This window comes from Eubalaena glacialis, chromosome 19, assembly GCF_028564815.1.
Source record: "Eubalaena glacialis isolate mEubGla1 chromosome 19, mEubGla1.1.hap2.+ XY, whole genome shotgun sequence".
Lineage (NCBI taxonomy): Eukaryota > Metazoa > Chordata > Mammalia > Artiodactyla > Balaenidae > Eubalaena > Eubalaena glacialis.
Window position 1 is genome coordinate 13,725,811 of NC_083734.1, and position 24,868 is coordinate 13,750,678.

General features: G+C 41.9%; 1 protein-coding gene across 2 annotated transcripts in view; it reads left to right on the plus strand.

Annotated features, from left to right (window-relative positions):
- Positions 1-16,161, plus strand: part of METTL16 (methyltransferase 16, RNA N6-adenosine) — a 58,849-nt gene extending 42,688 nt beyond the window's left edge. For both annotated transcript variants that reach the window (XM_061175097.1, XM_061175098.1), the window contains 4 exons: positions 1,253-1,322; positions 2,385-2,474; positions 13,049-13,222; positions 13,735-16,161. In XM_061175097.1, coding sequence (XP_061031080.1) covers positions 1,253-1,322; positions 2,385-2,474; positions 13,049-13,222; positions 13,735-14,358 — 958 coding nt within the window. In that variant the 3' untranslated portion in view covers positions 14,359-16,161. The remainder of the gene's footprint in view (positions 1-1,252; positions 1,323-2,384; positions 2,475-13,048; positions 13,223-13,734) is intronic.
- Positions 16,162-24,868: the final 8,707 nt, after the last annotated feature.

A 24,868-nucleotide genomic window follows, 5' to 3' on the forward strand; every position in this document is an offset into this window, starting at 1 on the left:
CATTGTATTCCTTTAAAGGGTGTTGAACTTTGTTTTGATGCTTACTTGAGTTACTTGTGATGAGTTGGATCCTTTCAAATCTTGCTTTTAAGCTTTATTAGGGTAGATATAGAACAGGCTGTAGCCCATTACAAAGCAGTATCCTTTCCAGGACTCCACTAGATGCCCCTTTTATTAACAGGGTCTTTCTGCTCTGGCTAGTAGATCCACAAACTAGTCCCAGCTGTCTGGAATCCAGGAATTGTTCAGCTTACTGCTTTCTGAGAGTCTTTCCCTAGCCTCCACCCCACACATGTAGATCATTCTGCAGAATATTCCAGCGACCTCCTCTGCAGATGCCCAGAATTCTCTCCGTATGCAGCTCCTTCCTCTTATATTTTGCTCTTCACATTCTTACTGCCTCAGCCTCTCTGAACTCCAGTCTCTGTCTCATCAATTCAGCAAGATTATTGGGTTCTGTTTTAGTTTCCTTTCCCTGCTTTGCAGCTTGGGGATTTCCTTCAGGCAGTAAGCTCTGGCAGTTATAGGGCTCACCTTGTTTTTCTCTCTGAGATCATAGGTCTTCACTGCAGTTGTCCAGTGTCTGAAAAATTGTTTCATATATTTTGTCCAGTTTCCTAGTTTATGGTGGAAGGGCAATTTCCTTACTAGTTAATCCTTCATATGCTGAAGCACAAGTCCTGTATAAATTTTATACTTTGCAAACTTTTTAGAATAATCAGAAGAAATAAAGTCTGTCCTTTTACCTTTTAACCAGTTCACTCCATCTTCATACTCCCTCTTCTGGATTTGTATTTGCTATAGAAGAAATTGATTTCTTGTTCTGTTGAAACTTTAATGCAATATATATTCTTAAGTTATTTGCAAGTGAGTGCATCTCAAAATACAGGTTCATGCTAGATTTTAGAATTTCTTTTAATATGGTGTGGGGGGGTGTATATGCATGTTTTTACTGTTGTTTATTAACTAATTTCTGTCCCAAAGCTAAATGACCTTCATTCTGAGCACACTGCAGGTGAGACCTCTCTCTCTTACTCTCTTTCCACATACATACAGCACTAAAATCATTGGAGAGGCTAAGTGGCTTTTTGTTTAAGTTGCTTTGGGCTATTGATACAATTCTTGTTATTGTCACTTGTAACTTAACTCAACATTTGTTTGCTACTCTTATCTTTTTCACTTGAGTAATGCTTAGCTGTAAAAATGTGTAACCACATAAACAGTGTTTGACTTGCCTGATTCCCCCCTCCAGGTGGTATAGCTGTATGCTGGGAAAGAAATGCAGCCTGGCTCCTCTGAAGGAAGAACTTCGAATACAAGGGGTAAGGCTTTGTCATTACTATTCTGGTGTATCCACTTTTGATGGTACTTGGAGTATAGATAGAACTGTCCTTTATACCTAAAAGCTCGAAATGTGTTTTTTGTTTGTTTATTTTTTAATGTTGTAATTTTGGGGCTAAAGGGAACTTTTTATAAATTATTAAAATAAAGCCTTCTTTGACCAATAAGAAAAGATGGGGAAAACAGGATGAGTAGAATGTCAGAGAGAAACCAGACATCAAAAAACCTGGTGTCTGCCTACCACTGACCCCACATCTGACTCCATTATAACTGCAGAAACTGAAGCTAAGGGGCTTGTTCCAGGTCACACGTCTAGTTATCAATGAACAGCTGAAACCAGAATGATCTTCAGTCCGGTGTGCGATCTTCACCCCACTATGGTGTGACCCACACAAGTTCAGCCCCTTGCTTTTGTTTTGAAAAGCAGGTGACAAATACATACTTCCCCAACTCCCCTCCCAGTTTATGGTGTTTGGGCATGAATAGGCAGGAGCAGGGTGACTTTTCAGAGAAGGGGGTCAGATGTGGGTTCAGCGGTAGAACCAAGTTTCTGATTTCAGTTTTCTCTCTGACATTCTACTCATCCTATTTTCCCCACAACACCTTTTCTTTGTTAAAATTGTAACAGCTAGAAAGTAGTTTTGTTTTCTTTCCTAAAATCTGGTAGACAAAAGAGAGACTAGATAGCTGTGTCTAGCTAGGCCTTAGAGGCTCTCTTTCCTAAACAAAAGAAAACAAAAGAACATTTGAATCATTTTACCAGTGGTTCTCTGAAGGGCTGTGTTTTGAGTGTTTCATATATTGGACCTTCAGGCCAGAACTATAAATTCTCTCTCTCGTGTTTTATGGCAGGAAGAAAGCCCACAACTTTGTTGAGAGATAATTTATTCATTGATTATTAGGCAGCTGTGCGTAACTGTTTTTGGTTGGTAGTGTTTGTTAACTGATAAAAAGAATGACCAACATATAATTTAACATGAGGCAGGAGCCAGAAACATAGTAGAATTACTAGAATGATGAGATGCTGTGTTTGCTGGTTTCAGGTTCCTAAAGTCACCTACACTGAATTCTGCCAAGGTCGGACAATGAGGTGGGCTTTGGCTTGGAGTTTTTATGATGATGTAACAGTACCAGTAAGTAGAGACCTTCCTGTAGCTTCTCTGAATTCCAGCACATGGTGGGTTTTAGTAGGTCATAAATGAACTAAATCTGTACTGTCCTGTTTTCCTGAAGTTTGCCCCAAATGCTTATGTCAGAATGGAAAGTGGAGGGGCTGCAATGGGGAAATGAGGAGATGTTGGTCAAAGGTTATACTTCCAGTTGTAAGATGAATAAGTTCTTGGGATCTAATGTACGGCGTGGTGACTATAGTTAACAGTACTGTATTATATACCTTAAAGTTGCTAACAGAATAGATCTTGTGTTCTCACCACAAAAAAAAAAGTAATTATGTGAGGTGATTGAGGTGTTAACTAACCTTATTTGGTAGTCATTTCACGATATTTGTGCAACAAATCATCACAATTGTACACCTTAAACTTACTCAATGATATATGCCATTTGTACCTCAATGAAGCTGGAGAAAAGAAAAAAAAAAGAATGGAAAGTGGTTGTAAACCAGACATGGTCCTGGAACGCTGACCGTGGTGACTGTGGAACTTTTCTCTGTGAGTTTGTGCAACTCATTGATTCTTACTCAGCAGACATAAATGAATTGGAAATGCATCTTTTAGGAATTAAGAAATTCAGGTACAAAAACTTTGTGGGTATGATTATTCTGTTAGATATTCCTCAAGCACTGAAATTGAAGTCTGTTTATTTTCTCTCAACACTGCTGTTTTCCTAGAGTAGCTATCTCCTGGGGTTCCTGGTGGATGTAGAAATTACCATTTGGGGTTGCAGGCTTTTGATGTGTAAAACTTAGAGATCATTCCAATGAAGGGTTCTGTCTCGGCTTTAAGATTAGCACTGGAATACTGATCAGTTTTGAAGCTGGGTGATAGTTCATTACCCTATTTTGTCTACTTTGCATGTGCTTGAGCTTGAACATTCTTCCGTAATGGAACGTTTTAAAACATGATTTGTTCCACAAAATTCTCTTTGTCCTCTGTGCTGCTATATGCAAAAGAAAAATGTTTCTGAACTGGTTAGACCGAATAATTTTTCTGGGCCGTGCTAAGAGGTGGTAATAGAATAGCATCTGTTTGTTCTCACATTTCCCTTGGAAGAATGATTGACTTACTGTTGCCTGGAGCCGTCCGCCTTAACGTTAAGGCACACGTTGCTCAGCGTGGGCTGCTTCTTCCCACAGTATTTACGGAGACCTAAATACCTGGTATTCAGGTATTTAGGTACCTGGTACCTTGCCGTCTCTAATCCTCTGTCCACACCACAGGCTTGTTCTGGGTGCTCCTCTCCCAAGGTCTTGGCCACGCTTGGTCTCCAGAGCCTCTCTTAAATGTTGCTGTGTCTATGAGGCTCTTTCCTTCTCCCATAGGGCAGAGGAATAGAGACATGTGCAGAAGTACAAGGGGATGATTTGCAGATGTTTCTGAATACATGAGCTCAGATTTGAAACTGAGCCTTTCCTTCCTGTGCTCTGCAGCTAGGTGTGCTGCTGTACTGAAATAAGTTTCCCAGTCAAGTCTGATTGGCCTGCCTGATGGAAGCCTAGACTTGCCTCTGTGCCATGCAGTAGGGTATCTAGAGGTTTGTGTTTGAATTTCTCACTGGTTAAAAAAGATGATTCTGCTTTTTTGACCTCCCTGAGGGATTATCCTTTCTGTTGTCTTCTAGAACAACACTAGGGCTTTCCCACCAAATGGTTAAAATCATTAGTAATGTCCTAGCTTATCCCTGTGCAGACACTAACAGCTGCAGGAAAATGGAACTGCACCTGTTTCCAAATGCTTTCTGTTTAACCTGCTTTCTGCACTTGTTGGTACCGCAGGCAGAAGAGCTGGTAATGAGCTCTGGCACTCTTCAGGCCATCTCAGGGACCAGCGTCACCCTTGCCCTCTTGGATTAGTAGCTATTTCAGATCAGAGTATCAAAGAGCACTATGTTTCTGGGTAGCAAAATCAGCTTACTTTCCTTGCTCCCTCCCTCCCTGTCTTTTAGGCTGTCCTTGAGCCCTGTTCATAGTTTCAGCCATCAAAGAATGCCTCTTGCTAAGGGCCTCAGGTTTCTCCCATGCCAGAGTACTCATCCCTCCCCACCACTACCCACAACCCAAAGTTGTTAATAATGCATTCCCAAGTGTTCCATTAGGTATACTTAAACTGCTACAGGAAAAATGGCAATTTCTGATTTGTGGTAACCCAGCAACAGTTTCTTAGCACTGGTGCCCTTGATCAGCATCTGCTTTCCCAGAGGTAGTCCCAAGGCACTCGGGATGTTTTTAGTGGACTGTCCTCTTGGTTCTCCTTCCCTCTACCTGAACCTCTCCCACTCCTTGCTTTTTGAAATGGTCACCTCATTTCCTCCTCTTGCTCCTGTCAGTGGCGGGGAGGGAGGAGGATATGCTGCTTTAGGTGAGGAGAGGAAGCCAAGGACTAGAGCTAGTTAAGCAGAAATATTGACCTACTTCCCCATCCCACCCCCACTCCCGCCTTTTTAGGGTAAATGTGCAAGTTACTATGGCAACTAATGTTTTCACTTACCTCAGGCCTACTGATTCGTTTCTGTTGGTGCTGAATGCTGAAAAATTCTAATTCACTTCTGATTCAGGTGCCCACACCAAGCCCATTGCTCTTGTCTGGATTTATTTTAACAGCAAAAAGACGAGTCCTAGTGTTGATAGAATTTTGTACATTCATTTCTGACTGATCACAAATATAAGGAAGTATATTGTAAGGACGGTTCTTTACAGAATTTTAACAAGCCACTTATAATGCCTCTTTGTCCGAGCTTCTCCTCTAGTTGCTCAAGGCATTATTTTAGGTTTGCTTTGCTTTGCTTTCAGAAGTTTGACACTTGTTAAAAGAAAAAGGGAAAATAATGTAGCTGTAGTAAATTGTGCACTCTTGGTCTGAGCATTGCCCAGGAATTCTGGTTTTAAAAAATGACCTCCCTGGGTTCAAGATGTTTCCTTTGAGCCTGGGTCTTTCCTGTCTAGGGAGTAATAACTAGAGGGCTTTTTGGAGAACAAATGGAGGGAACAGGTCAGATTAATTATGTAACCTTGTTAGTGTCCGAGTGGGGCTCTTCTGATAGTGCGCCACGTACTATTCCACAGGTTCTCAAACTAATTCTAGACAGAGGAGGGATTCCGTGTTGGTGCCCAGGGGATGACAGTTGGGGGCAGATGTAAGGCTGGTACTTCAGGGCTCTCTCTCATTTTAAACAGAGCTGATCTGCTTTTGTCAGTATTATGTATTAATTTTATTTATTGAAAGGATTCTGCTGTTAAGACACGGTTAGAAAACCAGTACTATACCAGACTGTATATTATGCTATAAAACAGATGTGATGGTTAGGGAGCTGAGCTGTTGAACAAAACCAAAGCTAAGGCTCCTCCTCTTAATTACTTTTCTTATTAAGTGTGATGTTCATTGTGATAATACCGAAGGAATAAGATACCATTTTCTATACCTTATAGTGATTAGTTTTATGGGGGAGAAAAACATGTGAAGTATTGATACAAAATTTTATATATGAGTAAGTAATGAAATGAATGGTAGAGACCAGAATGGTGTGGACTTAGGGAGTTCAGAAAAGGAAATGGTTCAGGCTGGGCTAGTGTGAGAGGACTTCACGGAGGAGGAATTGTCAGTGTCTGACTCATAGTTGGTGCTTGATAAGTATTTGTTGAATGTTAAAAGGAATGATGTAGGACTTCTACTAAGGAGCAGCATTGCAAGCAGGACGTTAGTAGGTATAGTAGATTTAAAGCAGTGGATATAGTGCTTTAAATTGTGATGTGCATGCTTCACGCACATTATGTCATTTTATTTAAACCTGACAACAGTCGAGTACGTGGTATTATCCCCACTTCCTAGATGAGGAAATTGGAGGCTCTAAAAAGTCAGGTTGGAGCCCAGATTAGTCTGATTTCACAGCCTAAGCTCCTACTCACTGTACTGCCAAAGGACTGCCTTTTATTCCAGCCTAGCCGTGTATTAACCTACTCAGGCAACCCTTCATCACCTTGCTTATAGGCCATCCCAACAGCTTTCCATGTAACAGTCACTTGGATTCATCCTAAACTCACCATTCAAAGAATGTATAGCTCCTCAGTGGCTCCTTGGGCCTCCCAAATCTGTCTTTGACTTTCCCTTCCGTCCTAATTGCTCCCTGTTTTCCTGACTGTACTGTCTTCTACGATATTAGAAGTCCACGGTCTTCTCATGATGCCAGAGTCATAACTGACTTTGTACAGCCTTTGCTCACAGCCCTTTCTCTGATCCTTCCTGTGAACTTCCCTCCACTGCAGCCCAGCTCAATTCCAGCTTCTGCATAAAGCCTTCTTAACCATGCAGCCCATAGACATCTCTCTGGACTTACCTCTTTCAGTCATTTGTATTCTGCATGAACTTCCTTGTGACCTAGTAGTTTGTATTGGTATTCTGTTTAACTGTGGCATGGTGGATAACACCAAAACTATTGCATAGTGTATAGAAAAAGCCTTTTGTGTGCTGGCCCCTGTCTAGCTTTATGTTGAGCAGGTTACTTTTCTAAGTTTCAGTTTCCTCATCTATAAGATGGGGGTAATAATAGTACCTACCACATAGGGTTTTGAGGATTAAATATAATTAACACAGCGCCTGGCATATAGTAAATGCTCAGTAAAATATATTGTATTGTCATTCCCTACCATTCCTTCTCACCCACCTCCATATTTGATGCCCCAATAATGTTGAGCTTCTGCTCTCTGATCCCTCTCCAAGAGATTCCTCTCTGACCATCAGACTCTCATTTATCAAGTTAGTTCAGATACTGCCACCTGTGAAGTTTGCCCTCACTCTTCCTAAATTGATATTGGGATCCTGCTCCTATGTTCACTATTCTTTGTCCATATTGTGTCTTCTATGTGGCATCAACCTAGTATAGTGTCTGGTCCTCAAATAATAATTATTAAATGAATGAAAATGAAGGAATAAATGATGTGGTACAGTGATTCTCAGACTTTTCGACTGAAATATCAGCTATAGGAGGAAATGTTTTCTGACAAATGCCTGGGCATCAAGGTGACAATAAAGAATTTCCCAGGAAGCACTCTGTACTCGTGAAGTCTCTTCTTTTCTCTTTAATATGCATTTGAATTTTGTATTCTATTCCATAATATATATCTTTGTTTTTAGTTTTTGAAGTTAAATAATTTTAATATTGAGTCGATTGACAGTCTAGGAAGACACCTAGTATTTACCTATCAATCACCCACTTTAACTGTTGACAGCTCGTGTCTATTCTTGTTTCATCTGTATTCCATATACTCCTTCCCACTGCCCTGATGATTCTGAAGCAAATCTCAGACAGTATATTATCCATAACCGTTTTCATATTTATCTGTAAAAGGTGAAGATTCTTTTAAAAAAAACATAACCACAATAATTCATAATTCCTTCATGTTGGCTGTATAGTTGATCAAATTTTTCTTACTGTCTCAAATGTTTTAAAGTTTGTCAAACTAGAGTCTTACTAAGTTTTACGTGTTGCAGTTGATTGATATATCCTTTGAATTGCTTTTAGTCTGGTTGCCCACCCCCTCTTTCCCCCTTCTCTCACCCACTCCCTTGTAATTTATTTGTTAAAGAAACTGGGATATTTGTCCTATAGAGTTTTTTTACATCTGGATTTTTCTGAGTGCATCTCCGTGGTGTTAACATGTTCCTCAGACCCCGTCTTTCCTGTAAATTGGCAGTTAGAGCCAGAGGCGTGATCAGATATTGTACAGTCTTGATGGTGGGGGGAGACTGCTTTCTAGGTGGTGTGTGGTATGCTTCAGAACTTCCATCAGGAGGCACATAATGTTTGCTTTTGTCTTCTTGCAATGTGAGCAGTCATTGATGATCATTGCCTGGATCCATTAATTCATTTAGAGTTGCAGAATGTTGATATTCCGATTCTATTATTCCTTCTTTATTTATTGCTAAAGTACTTATAAAGAGAAACTTCCCCTTATCAATTATTTGGTTACATTGAGGTACAGTTCATCTGGTAAAGGCAGGATAAATGCTTGATTATTTTGCTTTACTTTTCAGTTTTAAGAATAATGAGTTAGTGGTTCCCTAGCATCTCCCAGAAGTGACCAAAGAGGGTGGTTTAGGTTTTGTTTTTAGACTATTATGAACTCATGGATTTATACTTCAGTATTTTTCAGTCTGTTACACTTATTATCTTTATTGGTGCACAGATTATGTCCCATCTTTGGCCATGGAGTGTTTATTCAAGTTGGATGCTGAGTCGTCTTATCATACTAGGGTCTTGGGTAGCTCCCTTGCTGTCTAGTATGACAGGTTGCTCCCAGTTCATTTTTTTTTTTCTTCCCCAGAGCTGGCAGCAACTATTTTTCGATTTTCTTTTTAAAGATAAAATACATCCTAGTTCAGACTTTCTATTTAGTTTCTACTTAACTTCACCAATTGTCTGTCTATGTCTCCCGTTCAAAAATTCCATGCCAGAAATCTCAGTCCTTGACCATAATTAATTACTCATTTGTTTTGGCCCATGATACACCACGGCAGTCTCAAAGTTAACGTCACCAAATGATTTGTGAAAATAGCTTTTTTTTTTTTTTTTTCATTCTTTTGTCCTTGGGGACTGTCTCATGATGGATTTTAAAGTCATTTGGAATGTTTCCTTTTTGTGGGTTTATGCCAAGTCCGTACACAGTTACGTTCATTTGTTTCATTCTACTTTATATTTTTAGGGATTGCCTCTTTTTGTGCTATTTAATTTTGTTTTGTAATTGTAAAAGATATTTACCCATGGTTTCAAAATCAGATATTGAAAAGGATATAGTTAGAAGTCTAGCTTCTTTCTCTTGTCTCTTTCACCCCAATCAATCCCTCTTCTCCTCGGGTTACTGTTTAAACAATTTTATAATTTATCCTTCCATTGTTTTTTGTTTGTTTGGTTGTTTTACTATAAAGAAATACACATGTAGTTATAGCCACCCCTTCTTAGATAGGTACCATTCTACATAAACTTTTCTTCCCCTTGATTTTTTACTTTTTATTGTTTTTGCATATATCTAGGAATGATTACAAGGACATTTTAAAAACAGTAACCTGTCAGATTAGGTAACAACAGAAATGCCACTGGGCTGTTAATAAGGAAGCCACACTTTTAGACAACAAAATATTTTGTCCACTTCATGGCAGCAAAGCTGATACACATTTGAATAAGGCAAGATGGTCTGACTGTCCTTCCCAGCGCACCTCCTGTGTGTATTCCAGCCAGGTGTCAGTGTTGGCTGCTTGGCTTTGTTTCTCCATAAATGACAGCCTGTGCTGAATAACAGCTTACAGACATTCTGCTTGTTCCTGGAGGACCTGGGGCAGTAGCCATTCAGAGTATGGTAGAGCAGGGAAGACCCCAGTGCAGTAGCCAAGAGCACTCCTTTCCCCTCCAGACCATTCTAGAAGCTGCTTTGTCTAAACGATGAGGCTGTGGCTTCATGCTCAGCAGATCTTAGTGAATGACTCCCTTCTTTTCCTGCAGATACGAGGGAGCTCTTAAAGCTTTCATGCAGCCTGTGGCTTCATTGGGAGTTTCTGCGTTAGCTGTAGTTAACAGCAGAGCTTCAGCAGCATAGCACATGCTACACGGAATTGTGTCAGGTTACACCTAATTTGAAAGTCTCCTGACTAATTGTACCACTGAGATCTAGAAATTAATGTAAGAGTGAGGATTTAAGAAATTTAAAGACAGCTCTGCTAGGTAAAGCATATTTTAAAAATTGAAGAACTGTTTTTGTCCAATTTATGGTTTCAGTCTAGTAACACTTGACGCTCCTCCCCCTGTTGATTTTTATTCATTGAATCCTTGCAGTTCAAGCAATACAAATTTACAACTCCCCACCAAACTTCTTTCACATTGTAGTTTCAGCTGGGTAGTACAGTAGTTCATCTTCTAATCCAAAACCAGTTGTAAATTCACCTTCTGATTCTTTCAGTTAAACTGAATTAACCATTGTAAATTATTGATTTTTAAATTTATGCTTTAAAATGTTGAATTATTTATGTTACTTTGTCTTCTAAACTATATTATGACAGTTTGAGTGTAGAACTCTTCATTGAAAATATTTGTGGTTTGAGATTTAAAAGCATATTAGCAAATTAAGATCATCTCAATTGGGGAAAAACAGACAGCCTCTATTTACTGGTGTTGTAACAGGGTATATATACAGTTACCTACTGTTGAACCTGTGGGGTTGAATTTAACTATTAATTTCTTTAAGACCTGCTCCTGTATTTTACTCTGGCCCTGCCTACTAAGAATTTACAGTACGAACGAGAAAGGGAGAGGAATGATTGCTATAAAACTTTGATAATTTCTAAAGTATAAATTATCTGTCTCTTTGAGTGCCTACCTAGTTTCTATAATAGAGTAAAACTAAAACAATCCTGAGAATATGTGTGTGTATTAAAACAATTCACTAAAAATCTTCAGAAATACCAGGTTTGTTGATTGACCATTGTATATGGAACACTGGAGCCAGGATGCAAGGTAAAGGAGCCATATATGAGATAGAGAAGGTTTCATTTTAGTACTGGTGTAACAAGGCAATAAACTGTTTTGTTGTTTCCGACTCCCTTAGAACTTGTAAAGTGGATCCTTGATAGAGCTCTTGTTAAGTTTGGTGAGGATGCATTTTTCTCCTTTAGTTCTAGAAATGATGATGAGTCCATTCTTACTGTTGGAGAAGAATAGTGCAGGAAATGAGAAACACAGCAATATCTTCACTTTGCTGATTGGAATTTGTGAGCTCTGTCAGAGGAGAGATGGGGCGTTATCCTTTTAGCCATATTTGTAGATGACCTTTGGTGTGCTGTCGGGGATGGCCCTGTGACGGTGACCTTTCCATGTTAACAGCCTTGGATGTCAGGAAGTGGAAAGAGAATCTGATTCTTCTCCCCCATCCTCCTCCTACAACACCACCATCTTTTTTCACCCCCAGCTTAATAATCATATCTTAAGCTCCTTAGTGCAAAGTGTTAGGCTCTCTGTAATTGTAGAAATTATGTTTCTTATGCTGGGTGATTGAGTAATAACAATACTACTATCTTCATGTCAACATGAATTTGTCTCATCTTGTCTGAAACACTAACTGAGCAAGTTCAGACTCAGGGCTTAGAGTCCACCATTCATTTCTCAAGAGCAGGCTTCTGGCTCATACACACGCCCTTTGTTTTTGGTCCTTTTCTTCTAAGCTTGTTTTCTTTTGTTCTTTAATTTCCATTTTTTATTAGTTAATATCTGGTATAAAGAGAAAATGTAGATTGTTTCTAAGAAATACCATCTAAAAGTTTTCTAGCATAGAATAAACTGGATATTTTGTTGTGTATGTGTGGGGTAGGGAGTTGCTGGTTAGCTCCTATAAGGCCTCACCCAGTAACTGGACCTGACTGTGTGTGTATATGGACGTGCTCTGTCACTGTTTCCAGGCAGAACTGGAGTTAGCAGCACAATTATCACAGGGTTTTTTTAGGAAAAGATCTTCAAAGCTGACTAGTTGTTTCCTTTTTTTGAGCCTTTCTTCTTATAATCCTGCTCATTTTGACCCATTAACCTTAGAGTTAGCTTAATTTTTTATAAGTTTTGATAAAAGTTGTCTACAAGTCTGTCTCTTAAAGTATCCATAATATATCTGGTCTTAGCTGAGTCATTTAAAAAAATTTAGCAAGTTTTTACTTTAAAGAAATAAACTTTAAATACAGCAGTGTCACTTGGTTTTTAAAATGGAACTTGAGTCCCTCTAGTGGGTAGAGTGTAAATCACTTTCCAAGCTTGAAATTTAAAGAAAGACGACAACCTTGAGTTATGTGGAACCAGCTTTCAAATCCACTGTTCTCTTCGGTACTGGTGTCCCCTCACCCCAGCTGAGAGGCAGTGCTTAGCTAGCCAATGGCTTGGCCCTAATGTTAACCAAGATTCAGCGTCCTTTTCCGCCCATGCAATTCTGGTGGCCCTGGTCATTCCTGGCATGTGATCTCACAAGCTGTGGCTCACCAGCTGCTTTCTTTCAAGCCTTGACAAGTATAAACTCAGGCTACAAGGTGGTGATTTTAAGCCATGCATTTCTTTATAGAAAAGAACACAATGCCCTTGGGGTCCTTGAGGTGCCATGAAAGAAATACTTGCACAGGCCTGTTTTGGGCACAACAGGTAGATTAAGGACATTTAGTAAGTGGGGGAGTTACATCCTGATAGCCAGAACACAGGCAACATGGTATGGCAGAAAAGAACCTGGCTTTGGGGTTCAAATCCTAACTTGACAAATACTAACTGTGTGACCTGGAGCTGATTACATAGGCTCTCTGTATCTTAGTTTTTCCCTTCTGTAAAATGGGGAGATGATAAACCCATTTTGCAGGGTTGTTTTGAGTATTAAAAATAAATATGCAAAGGCCTTTGTGTTTTTAGTGCTCTGTGATTGGTAGCAGAGGTCATGGAAATTTCCCAAGCTGAATTCATTATAAGGCATGAGATTTAATTATTTGGATAACCTTCCCTCTTCTCCCATGCCTTCTTTTTCTTTCAGTCACCACCAAGTAAGCGAAGAAAATTAGAGAAGCCGAGGAAACCCATTACGTTTGTAGTATTGGAATCTGTGATGAAAGAATTATCCCTCAAATCATCATCTTTGGGCTCTGAGACAGTGGAAGGCATAGTAGTTGTGACAACATGGATTGAAAAAATCCTCACCGATCTGAAGGTACCTGGTTAATAAGCACATTGAAGAAGTACTTGTAATAATCTCTTTTTTCTTTTATTTTTTTCTTCTATTTTTGAATTTTTAAAAAAGTTTATCTTTGGCTGCGTTGGGTCTTCATTGCTGTGCGCAGGGCTCTCTCTAGTTGCGGGAAGCAGGGGCTACTCTTCGCTGCGGTGCGCGGACTTCTCATTGCAGTGGCTTCCCTTGTTGCGGAGCACAGGCTCTAGGCGCGCGGGCTTCAGTAGTTGTGGCACGCAGGCTCAGTAGTTGTGGCTCATTGGGCTCTAGAGCACAGGCTCAGCAGTTGTGGCACACGGGCTTATTAGTTGCTCCACGGCATATGGGACCTTCCTGGACCAGGGCTCAAACCTGTGTCCCCTGCATTGGCAGGCAGATTCTTAACCACTGTGCCACCAGGGAAGCCCTCTTTTCTTTTTTAAAAAAGAAAGTTCTAAGGAGTTTTCAGAGGAGAAAAGTGATTTCCTATAAAATTCTGTTTTTCCTCCAAACAGGTCCAGCATAAACGAGTTCCCTGTGGAAAGGAGGAAATTAGCCTTTTCCTAACAGCCATAGAAAACTCCTGGATTCACTTAAGGAGGAAGAAAAGGGACCGAGTGAGACAACTGAGAGAAGTTCCCCGAGCTCCCAAGAATGTCATCCAAGCCTTGGAAGAGAAAAGGTCCCCCACTAAGGAGTCTGGCAGCAGCCAAGACTTGGCTCAGGGTCCCCAGGAGAGTGCTCTGTACGGGCCTGCTCTACAGGAAGACGAGTCTGCCACTGTGGAGGGCCATGGCCCAAACCAGGACTTGCTTTCCCAGGAGGAAAACCCAGAACCCATGGAGGATGAAAGGAGTGAGGAAAAGGGAGAGATGGAGGTTTGGGAAAGTTGTAAAGGCTCTAGTAATGGAGCCCAGGACCAAGAGGCTTCTGAGCAGTTCAGCAACCCAGTGTCTGAAAAAGGGAACCATCTCCAAAGAGCAGCTGGATGTTACCTATTCAAGTGTTTGATAAACGTTAAGAAGGAGGTAGATGATGCCTTAGTTGAAATGCATTGGGTTGAGGGTCAGAACAGGGATTTGATGAACCAACTTTGTACTTACATACGTAACCAAATTTTCAGGCTTGTTGCTAGTTAACTCCAAACTTCTTGCACAGTAAAGCAGCTTGCTTTGGAGTGTAGCCTGTGGGGTGGCAAGCTGAATCCCACCATTGGCCCACTGGTAGCATTATATGGAATTATCTGAAACAAATTAATCCATTTTAAACACCCCCTCCCTTTTTTTTTAAGTTAACAGGGCACTGTAGTATGGTAGTTCAGAGGAAGAATTGTGGTTATTTGCATCAACAAAAAGCCATCAATAAACTCATAAGGGATTCAAACCTGACTTAAGCTGATCACCTTAGCTTTAGACTGGTTTTCTGAGGCCGAAAGGATTAGTTTTGCAGTCTGATCCTGGTCAGAACTTAACAGAGCATCACGCTCTCTCTGTCACCCCTGGTTGCTTCCTGAGAAGGGGTGACTTTCTCAACCCCCTGGTGGAGGTGGTATACCAGGTAGCCCTGTACCTTCTTCTAAAGTCACCTTTAAGACTGAAGACTTCGGGTACATATAATTGATGACCCCTGTGTCAGTCCTGAGAAGGGAACTGGCCTAATGGTAGGTGGCGGGAGAGTCAGGGAGAGAAAGCTCAGTAATGCCAGGAAGAAGGGCCAATCAGGAAGCGCCTGGAAACGTCGGAAACATCGGCATATTCCTGACTCTTGTCTGTTTTGATGTTGGTTATTTCAGAAACAGAATTAGGGAAGCAAAACTGCCAGATGTGACTGAGATACAGCAGAATGAAGCCATACCCCTACCTCCAACCTGTTTAAAGTACTATTTTGTAGCAGTTTTACTGGTGTGTGATTTTTTTTTATTTGTTTCGACATTTGAAGTGGAGCTAATATAAGAGTATTCAGAATTGAAAACTGTCAATCCTGTTTGAATCCTGGGGTTGGGGAAAATATTTTCTTGGCTTTGAATGGGTAAGTGGTTGATGATAGAAATAAAAATGGAGCAAGATAGTTACGTGTAGTAAGTTGCTTAAGAAAGTCTCATCTATTGGTAGATAAGTTGTCACTGATCAAAGACGGTTTTTTGGGCTTCCCTTGTAATCCCTTCTGTGTTTACCTGTTACCATTGGAGAATTCTAAGGTCGATGTAACCATGTTCTTAAAACATGTTTCTAATTGTAGTGTCAGGGCTCGGCAGGGATGTCTCCGGAAAAGGAGTCTCTCTTTTATTCTCTTGGTGTCTCAGTTATCCTCTGCTGTGCTTAACTTCCATGGCTTGATTTTACACCAGCAGCCTAGGGTTCTATTTAGCCTGAAATTTCTGAGTATGGTGCCAGAGCTCCTTGCTATCTGCAAAGAAGACTGCGTAGTTAAGCCACACTTTTAAAAGGTGGCATTGGTTGGGGCAGAAAACTGATGACCTTGGCATACTTTGGCAGCAGCTAGACCAGCCCCTCAGCAAAGATACAGGAAATGGAAATAGGACCATATTATACCTCCCTGTGGCTGTGGAGACAGAGCTGCAGAAGAGAACATATTAACCAACCAGTGTTCTTAACCTGGTCGTGGACCTCTGGAGAACCCATAGCCTCCTGGATTATTTCCGAAAGCTCTGGACATATTTGGTGTTTCTTTCTGGAGAGAAGGGTCCCTGACTTAGAGAGAGCGGTTAGTAACTCACTGAGGATTAGGAACCACTGTGCTAGTCCAGCCTCTTTGACAGGATAAGGAAACCAACACCCAGGGTCCCACAGAGCCACGATTCATTGCAGGGCTCTAGATTCCTGTGCTCATCTCCTGTACCCACCCACACCATCCTGCTCTGCTTACCTCTTAGGACACATTGGAATCATATGCTGGACCCAAACCTAGTTTATATCTTCATAAAATTTTAGGATAAGTGAGCTAGGTGGCAACCATTCACTCGATAAGTGGTCACTAAGTATTTGCTTGTTTGTTTCACTATAAAAGAGTAGTGTATGCTCATTATTAAAGATTTGGAAAGATGAAAGGAGAAAACAGCTTCAAAATCACCCCTAGTCTCAACCTTCTGAAGCACAGCCACTATTGGTATTTCAGTGTTTCCTTCTAGTCTCTAATCTCTTTCTGTAGATGGGGTGTGTGAGTGTGTGGGTTCAACTTTGGTTGTGTTGATGCTGTATATTCAGTTTTATATTATGCTCTTTTCTCATCTGATGTAAGTATTTTTCCATGTTGTCACAGGAGTGCATTATTTATGCTCCTTGCCTGTTCAAAATGTGCTTCAGGCGCAGTATTAGCCTTTGTTTAAGTCTGATACTTAGAGGTCTCCAAAGAATCCTCTGTGGACCTGGAGGCACAGGAGATGTGTCTTGTGTCTATATGTGTTTGGTGCCCCAGGTTTAAGGCCTGGTGTCATGGAGGACGTTTTATAGGTGTTAAGCTAATGCTCTTAGAATTTAAAAAGTATGTGACAACGGAAGGTTCCAGCTGTGAGTGCCATTTTTGCATTTGTGTGTCTTCATTTCCTTCTCTGAGTAGTTATTTCTATCTAATGAGAGAACATTGAAACATTTTGAAAAGACATCTAAAAATTCTTTCACTTATGCATATACTTACAATGTGTGTGATATGTGGTAGCCTACACCTCTGATATGGGGAAAAGGAATTTTTTTAGAAGAAATAGGTTATTGACCAGGTATCATAATGTTGAGTGATACTTGCCGAAGTGTCTAGAGGTCAAGTTCATGTTGATGGATTGGTATGGAATTCAATCTTTGTGGTATCATCTTAAATTCTATTCTGGTCCCTTGCATTGGCTTCTGATCTCTTGATAACCAAAGTGGGAACAGAAGCTGAACTTGTTTTCCAAGGAGGGGAATAAGCTGCTTTTGTTCTTTGGAATCTGCTTTGCTTCCAGCAGTTTGGTCCCTTCACCCCACATCGTTGCCCAGGTATTCACACGCCAGAGCATCGCTGCTTGTCCTAGTAGGGTTATTGTCTCTGTGTTGGAGTTTCAGCTGATCTTAAGGGTGCGTGTGGATTACTTAAAACTTTAGTATATATTTTTAAAAACATGAAACCTCTCTTCTCTTGATAGAAATCAAAGCTTACCATATGAGCACACCAACTTCTAAGCTCTGACAAGTAATAAAACTGCAGGGTGTGAAAAAGATGCAAAGGCCTGTAGAAAGTTCGAGGCCTCCTGTAAGCCCCTCCTTCTTACTTAAACCGAGGCATTTTCCTCTGTAGCCACATGGGGGCGTATTTGGCCCTTTTATCAACTTCACTGTGGCGTGGATAAAATTGTGTCCTTGGTATTGTCTTGAAATATCCAGTTGCTACTCAGATAAATATTTTTATGGAAGCAAGTACATTTTAACGTAAAAAAAAAATTAGAGAGATAAAAGTAGAAAGAAAGAAAACCCCACCACCCTGCAGTCTGGGCATAAGCTTTCAACCTTTTTATGTTTCTTTATGGTACCAGTTGACTTGTCCTGCTACTCTAAAATATATCCAGGTTGGGTCAGTCCCTTGGATCAACTTTTTATTGGTCTCTAGTTAATGGGGGTACCAGAGGGGGATGTTTAGTGATTTTAAATAGTAACTTTTCAAAAGCTTTATGTTGCAGGAAGAGTAATATAGAGAGCCTTAAGAAAGAAGCTGCTTTCAATCTTCTTTTGTCTTTTAATTCTTGTTTTGGTTTATCTGGCTGGCTGAAGAGCATGCATGTGCTGTGTTATTTACATAAAACATTGTCACAGTTGGTTCTGTGTTGGGTATATTATACAGGTTAGCTGGGCCTTCTTTTCCACAAGAGGTGTTTCTGTGTGGAACATGTCTGTCACTAACCCTGGGTCTGTGTGGGCTCAAGGGGAAGCTCCATCTGACTTATTTTTACGGCCCAGGATCAGATGTCCTAGGTGGCCATGCAACAGACCTGTACATTAGGAGGAAGAAGGTCCAGTTTGGAAAACTAAGACACCCTCTGAGAGAAGGAAGGTCTCAAAGGTGCAGCAGTTTTACAGCCAGCCAGGAGGTGCCCCTAGGAAAGGGATGTGACCACAACTTTTTTTGGAGAAGTTAATGCTCAGGAGAATCAGTTTGCTGAATGGGCACTAACCCCAGGAAAACCCAGAAGAGGCTTACTAGTGAGAATGGATTGGCCTCTGCCTCTTGGAGCAGGGCATTGATGGTCTTGAACTTTCTAATGCTCCCAAGTACAAACCTCTTGGTGCTTGTGCCAGTACAGTATTAGAAAGCCCTGCGTGGGGCTCACCCACGAGCAGCAGGGCCTCACACACATACCAGAGAGTTCCTGCTCTGCTCTGTAAAGACATTCAGATCCTCTGCTGTGACTCACCCAAATGACTAAAACAGCGGTTTATTTTTTTCAATTGCTGGTTGGAACAGCTAATGCTGCCTTTCGGAGGCTTTGCTTTTACCCCAGGGGACTATGTTGTGACTGAAAGCCTTGCAGCTCTGCATGCCCTTTGAGGTGCAGCCTCTCCGCCTCTCTCAGCCCCAGCAGAGATGTCGGGGGCTCTGGCTCTCTGCAGGGAAGTGAGGGACCACAGGTGCTTATTAGGAGCCAGGGAACGGAGATAAGACGGAGTGGACCAGAAAGTGCAGGGGAGTGGAAAACAGAGAAGAGCACAGCCTTCACAGTTCATCAGACCTGGGTCTGCGTTCCAGTTCTACTTACAGGGTCAATCATTCTCACTAAAGCTTGGATTCCTCATACAAAAGATGAAGAATTCTTGCTTCCCAGAGTTGTAGCAGCAGTTAAGTGAGAGAAATACTAAAGCACCTGGGAGAATCCATGAACAAAGAGTAGGCTTCTCAACTTGCTCACCTCTTCTTAGTCTCCTTTGAGTTTTCAATTTCTGGTCAGAAAATCTTCTACCAAGAGACTCAGGTGAAAAGGCTGAGACCTCAAGTGTATAACTGCGGGTGTAGACTGCCACTCTCTGACTGAGAGCAAAATCCAAGCTTCTGTGTACTGGGAGGATGAACAGGGAACCAGTACTTATTGTCCGTCCTCTACGTAAATTGTCTGACTTAGTAACCCTTCAAAGAGGGATGGAGTCCCTGTGTGATCAGTTAAAGAAGTGGCAGCTCAGAGGGCTTAAGTGACTTGCCCTAAGGTTGTTCACAGAGCTAAGTCACGGAGGTGGGACTTGAACTCATGTCCAGAGATAAGAGACTGAGATTTCGTACCAAATCTCAAGATTCGTAACAAGTGCTACACTGAGGGTGGAAATGGACTTCTGGGCTTATTTGACCCATCTCTAGGGAAGGAGACTTCAATTATATGACAGGGAATAGAAAAGCATCTCTTACCCACCTTCACAATGTAGCATTTGAAGGTAATATTATTTTCCAGCCTATGATCAGTGAACAAAATGTAATAAGTGAAATTGCTTATAATTAGTTCTTAACTTATGCTACCAAATCTTTATAGAATTTTGTATTTGGCAGTAGTACAGATAATTAAGTAGATAGCAAAACCACAAAATAAAATGTCTAGTGTAAGCACATGTTGCATCAGAATCAACGTAAAATAACATAATTAGGTAACGACTCTTTTGACAATACGTAATTGTATAATAACAGAAGAAAGATTTTTTTTTTTTTAGGCAGCATCAAATATTTCACTTACAGAATGCAAAACTGACGTACTTTCTGATCTTGCTGGAGAAGGTAACAATTGTTATAAAAATAGCAAGTCATCTTCCCCAGGTAGAGGAATGGACTGTGTAAATCTGGAGAGAAGGAAAGGCTGCCTGCCATCGGGTGGGCCCATTCAGGGAGTGTGGCTGAGCGTCTGGGAGCAGAGCCGGGAAGTCCCCAGCTGGGGGCGGGCCCTGGCAGCCACGCAGGGAAGCCTGTGCTGCTTCTGCCCAAAAGAAGGCTGCCCAGGGAGCACCGCTGAGCCTGGGGCAGTGGGTGAGGGCGGACTTGCTCCCGTACGTTTGTAATTCCAGGCGCTGTTGGGTTTTGTTCTCTTTTGCTTTTTTGTTTTTTTAATAAATTTATTATTTTATTTATTTATTTTTGGCTGTGTTGGGTATTCGTCGCTGTGCGCGGGCTTTCTCTAGTTGTGGCAAGCAGGGGCTACTCTTTGTTGAGGTGCACAGGCTTCTCCTTGTGGTGGCTTCTCTTGTTGCAGGGCATGGGCTCTAGGCGCGCGGGCTTCAGTAGTTGTGGCTCGGAGGCTCTAGAGCACAGGCTCAGTAGTTGTGGCGCACGGGCTTAGTTGCTCCACAGCATGTGGGATCTTCCTGGACCAGGGCTCGAACCCGTGTCCCCTGCATTGGCAGGCGGATTCTTAACCACTGTGCCACTAGGGAAGCCCTCCAGAGGCTTTTGATGTGATGTCTCTTGCTGGGAAATGGGCATTCGCAGTCTGGTCAGGATTCCTAATTCAGGTATGTTTGTCCCAGGATTTGCCTTTGGGGGCCAAACGTGGGGCTTATGGATCACACGCTGGCCTCTATTTCAGTGAAGTCTAGATGAGCACTAATGAGGACTTTAATTCACAAAGGGAAGTATTTCCTCATCTTCTGCACCAGGGGCCAGGCAAGAAGGGCTGGAGCTCCCACTGATGGAGTACTCCTGCTATGAAGCAGCTTTTATTCAATTCCTGTTGGTTATTGCCATGCAGAAATAGCTGCCCAGTGTTGTTGCATCTTCCTCTTCTTTCTTGAGGAAATCCAGAAATCCAGATTTAGGAGAAATATGTAAACCCTAACAGCGAATTCAGTATTTTATAGAGACCTGGTAGACCATCAGTTTGTGGCCTCTTCTACCACCAAGTGGTAGAACTGTCTACATGTTTGCTGCCTCCACTTTCCTCACTCTATTTCAGCTACTGAAGTCTGGTTGCTGCCTACCCTCCCATTTTAAGAGTTCTCCTCACCTCTTAAAGGGAGAATCCCAAAGATTCTATCCATGGGCCTCGCTTTTTTCTCTCACTTGTGGCTGACCGTGTCCACTCCGTGACTTCAGTACTGCTCACTCCTACATTCATCACGCCCAAGTCTAGGCCTTTCCTCAACTTCCAACACCCACATAGCTAGCCACCCAGTGGACACCTTCCCCGGGTCTGTGGCTGTGCAAACTCAGCTTGTCTGCACCTGCTTCTCTCCTGTATTCTCGGCCACCATCCACCCAGCCGTCCACATTAGAAATCTTTGCTCCTCCCTCTCCTTCACCACCAGGGTCCAAAATCGTCCACCTTCGAAAGAGCCCCCAAATCCAGCCCAGCCTCTCCACCCCTGGTGCCAGTGCCTTAGTGCTGTTCCACATCTCTCACCTGGACTGTTTCTGGGGGATTTCAGAGCTAAGCAGCAGAAAGAGCAGATTTAGATGGGGGAGGGGGAGGGGGTGAAGAAGCAGAAAGAAAAACTAGGATGGGAAGTAGACCCACAGCAGCAGGTCAAGTTAGTTGAGATTAAGAGGTATAGGGCTTCCCTGGTGGCACAGTGGTTAAGAATCCGCCTGCCAATGCAGGGGACATGGGTTCGAGCCCTGGTCCGGGAAGATCCCATATGCCACGGAGCAACTAAGCCCGTGACCCACAACTACCGAGCCTGCGCTCTAGAGCCCGTGTGCCACAACTGCTGAGCCCGTGTGCCACAACTACTGAAGCCCGTGCGCCTAGAGCCCGTGCTCCATAACAAGAGAAGCCACCGCAATGAGAGGCCCGCACACCACAACAAAGAGTAGCCCCCGCTCGCTGCAACTAGAGAAAGCCCGTGCACAGCAACGAAGACCCAACACAGCCAAAAATAAATAAATAAATAAATAAAATAAATTATAAAAACAAGAAAACATTGTTTAAAAAAAAAAAAGAGGTATGAGGCCCTTCCTGATGAAGCAGGGAGAATTTTTCCCCTTTAGTATAATTTCATTTTACGAAAGAAATGTTTTCATTATAAGAACTTTAGAAAATAATGAATAAAAGTTTATAATTCCACTACTCAAATGGAGTTATTTTACATTTTGTTATCTTAGTAGTTTTATATGCATATATATTTTTAAACAGCAAATGTGGAATCACATTCTGTGTTACTATTTTATAAACGTTTTCATTTAGCAATATATTGTGATAACCTTTTTCTGATTATAAAATTAATCTATGTGTCAGAAAACTTGTGAAAATAAAAATTACCAGTAATTGCACTGCCCAAAGACAACCACTGTTAACATTTGCATTTATTAACAACCCGGTTTTCTTCACATGCCATATTGTGAGCGTCACTTCACGAAACCAGTTGTTCCTTGTTGGAAATTCAGGTTTCCTGGTTTTCACTTCTGTAAATAATACTTAGTGAATATGTTTGTACAGAAGTGTTTATGTGTTTTCTTATTGCTTTAGGATAAATTTATGTAAGGATTACTGAAGCAGAAGAGATAATGCTCTTTTAAAGGCTTTCCATATATATTGCCAATTTGTTCACTGAAAAAGTTGTGCTACTTTACATTTCCACAAGTGTCTGTTTTTACCACACATTTGATAGCACTAGAAGGCCAGTTTAAAAAAGTCCTTTATCAACTGATAAAGAATATTTTCACTGTTTTAATTTTATTACGGTATTGCAAGGCCAAACATTTTCATATATATATTTGTTACTTCATTTATTTATTGTTTTATGAATTTTAAATTATGTTCTGTGTTCACTTTTCTATCCAAGTATTCTGTTATTGAAATTGCAAGGGCACATCTTGCCAGTATTTCCCTCCATTTTGTCATTTACCTTTTCTTCTTCTTTATGGTGGGTGATAATTATTTTGTTTTTACAGTCAAGGAGCTTTTAGAGGGCTTATATAATCACATCTGTCAAACTGTTCCTTTATATTTTCTTTGTTTGCCTTTATGGGTAAAAACCTCTTTCACCACCCTTGGAGCAGAAAAATGTTTGCCTGTATTTTATTATGGCTCTTTTTGACATTATTTTTTACATTTAACACTTGCATTTATGTTGGTGTATGGTGTAAGTTATAAGGACTTAACTATGTTTAGTGAATGGTTCAGACTTATCACAGAGTAAACTCTTCAGAGAGATGACTGGTGAACTCTAGCACTGCTGTGTGAGGTGTCTGTGATGGGAACAGGGACTCAAGTGGGCTGGGGGCTGGGGAACAGGGGTATGTACTATCCCAGCCCCCAGCCTGGAAGTGGGAGGAGAGGCACTGGCTGGAATGTGGCTCCTCGAGAGTTCTAGAGTGTCTCCAGCACTGCCCAGTATAGACTCTCCCAATGGGCCCTGGTCCCTTGGTAAGAAATCTGGTTGTGGGCATGGAGCTGAGCCCTGGATGGAGGCAGTCCAGCCAGTAAGAGGCCACTGGTGCAGGCCCTACATACTCTTCTGAGAGCATCAGTCACTAGCACAGGTAGCTGATATCTTGAGTTTTAAAGACTTGATCTGCAGGCTTGCTTTTACGTGTGAGCTTGGATTGGCTGGGGCTGCGGACCAGAGTCCTTTGTGTGTGGCACTGATTGCATTCCAGCCCCTCTGCCCTGGGAGGGGCCTTCCCTGTCTTCGACATCCACCACCCCCACTGATCCAGCTGGCTCTTGACTCACATTGCAAGACTCTGCCTCCCTCTACTAATAACTTTGCCCAGTCTCACTCCCATGACCTGAATTAACTTACTCTCATAAAGCCACCTCTTGTTTGTCTTCAAAGGAGTAACTGCAGTCCTCATCCTTTCCCTTGTGCCTTTCCCCTTTGATCAGCTTCCTCCTTCCCAAGTCATCCATGGACCCCATCTCTCTAGCTGCACTGCTTGCTTGCTAGCTGCTTTGGTTTCTCAGAAAAGCTCAGAGTGTGTGGCTCCTCCCTTTTTGCTTCTGAACTGCATTTCTTTCCTTATTACTCAGTATCCACACCCAGGGCGGTTGCCTGGATAAAAATCTGCCCCTTTCCCCCAGTCACCTTTTCAGGCCAGATATAAGCGCCAGTGAAGAATGGCTGTCTACCCGGGCCTGCTCTTCATTCCTCAGAGTGGCCTGAGGCAGTACAGTGTCCTCTGAGGTCATCTGAGTCCCTGGATCCTAAGTTTGATTCTCTTTCCTTGCCTTCTCACTCACCTGCTAAGCTTGTTTATTGGGCACCACTAAGCAAAGTCAATGATTATTTGTCTTCAGCCAGCTCCCCATCATCAGCCATTTCTGTGAGGTTTTCAAGGACCCTGGACCCTCCTCCCCAGGCTGAGCTGCCCCACACATTCCAGGGAGAACCAGGCCACTTCTCATCCCAGCTAACGCTCAGCAGCTTTGTGACCTTGGATAAAACACCTCTTGGGAGATGGGTCTAGGTGGTTGAAGCTCTTCCAGTTCTGACATCGTGTGAGCCAATGAAGAGGAAGTAGGTAAATGGGAAGGCTGAACTTGACTCTATCTGTTTCATAGGTTCAGGAGAGGTCCTTTGACAACTCACCAGGAGTAGAGGAAGGTGGGTGAAGACTTCAGTGAAAAGAGTATATCAGTACCCTTACAGATCTTTATATAGTCTTCTGATCTCTTGTGCTACATCCAGCATGGTGGGAGAGAGCAAAGCTTTACCTTTTCCAGGTATCGCTGTGGAATTGAGTTCAGCTCTGTGA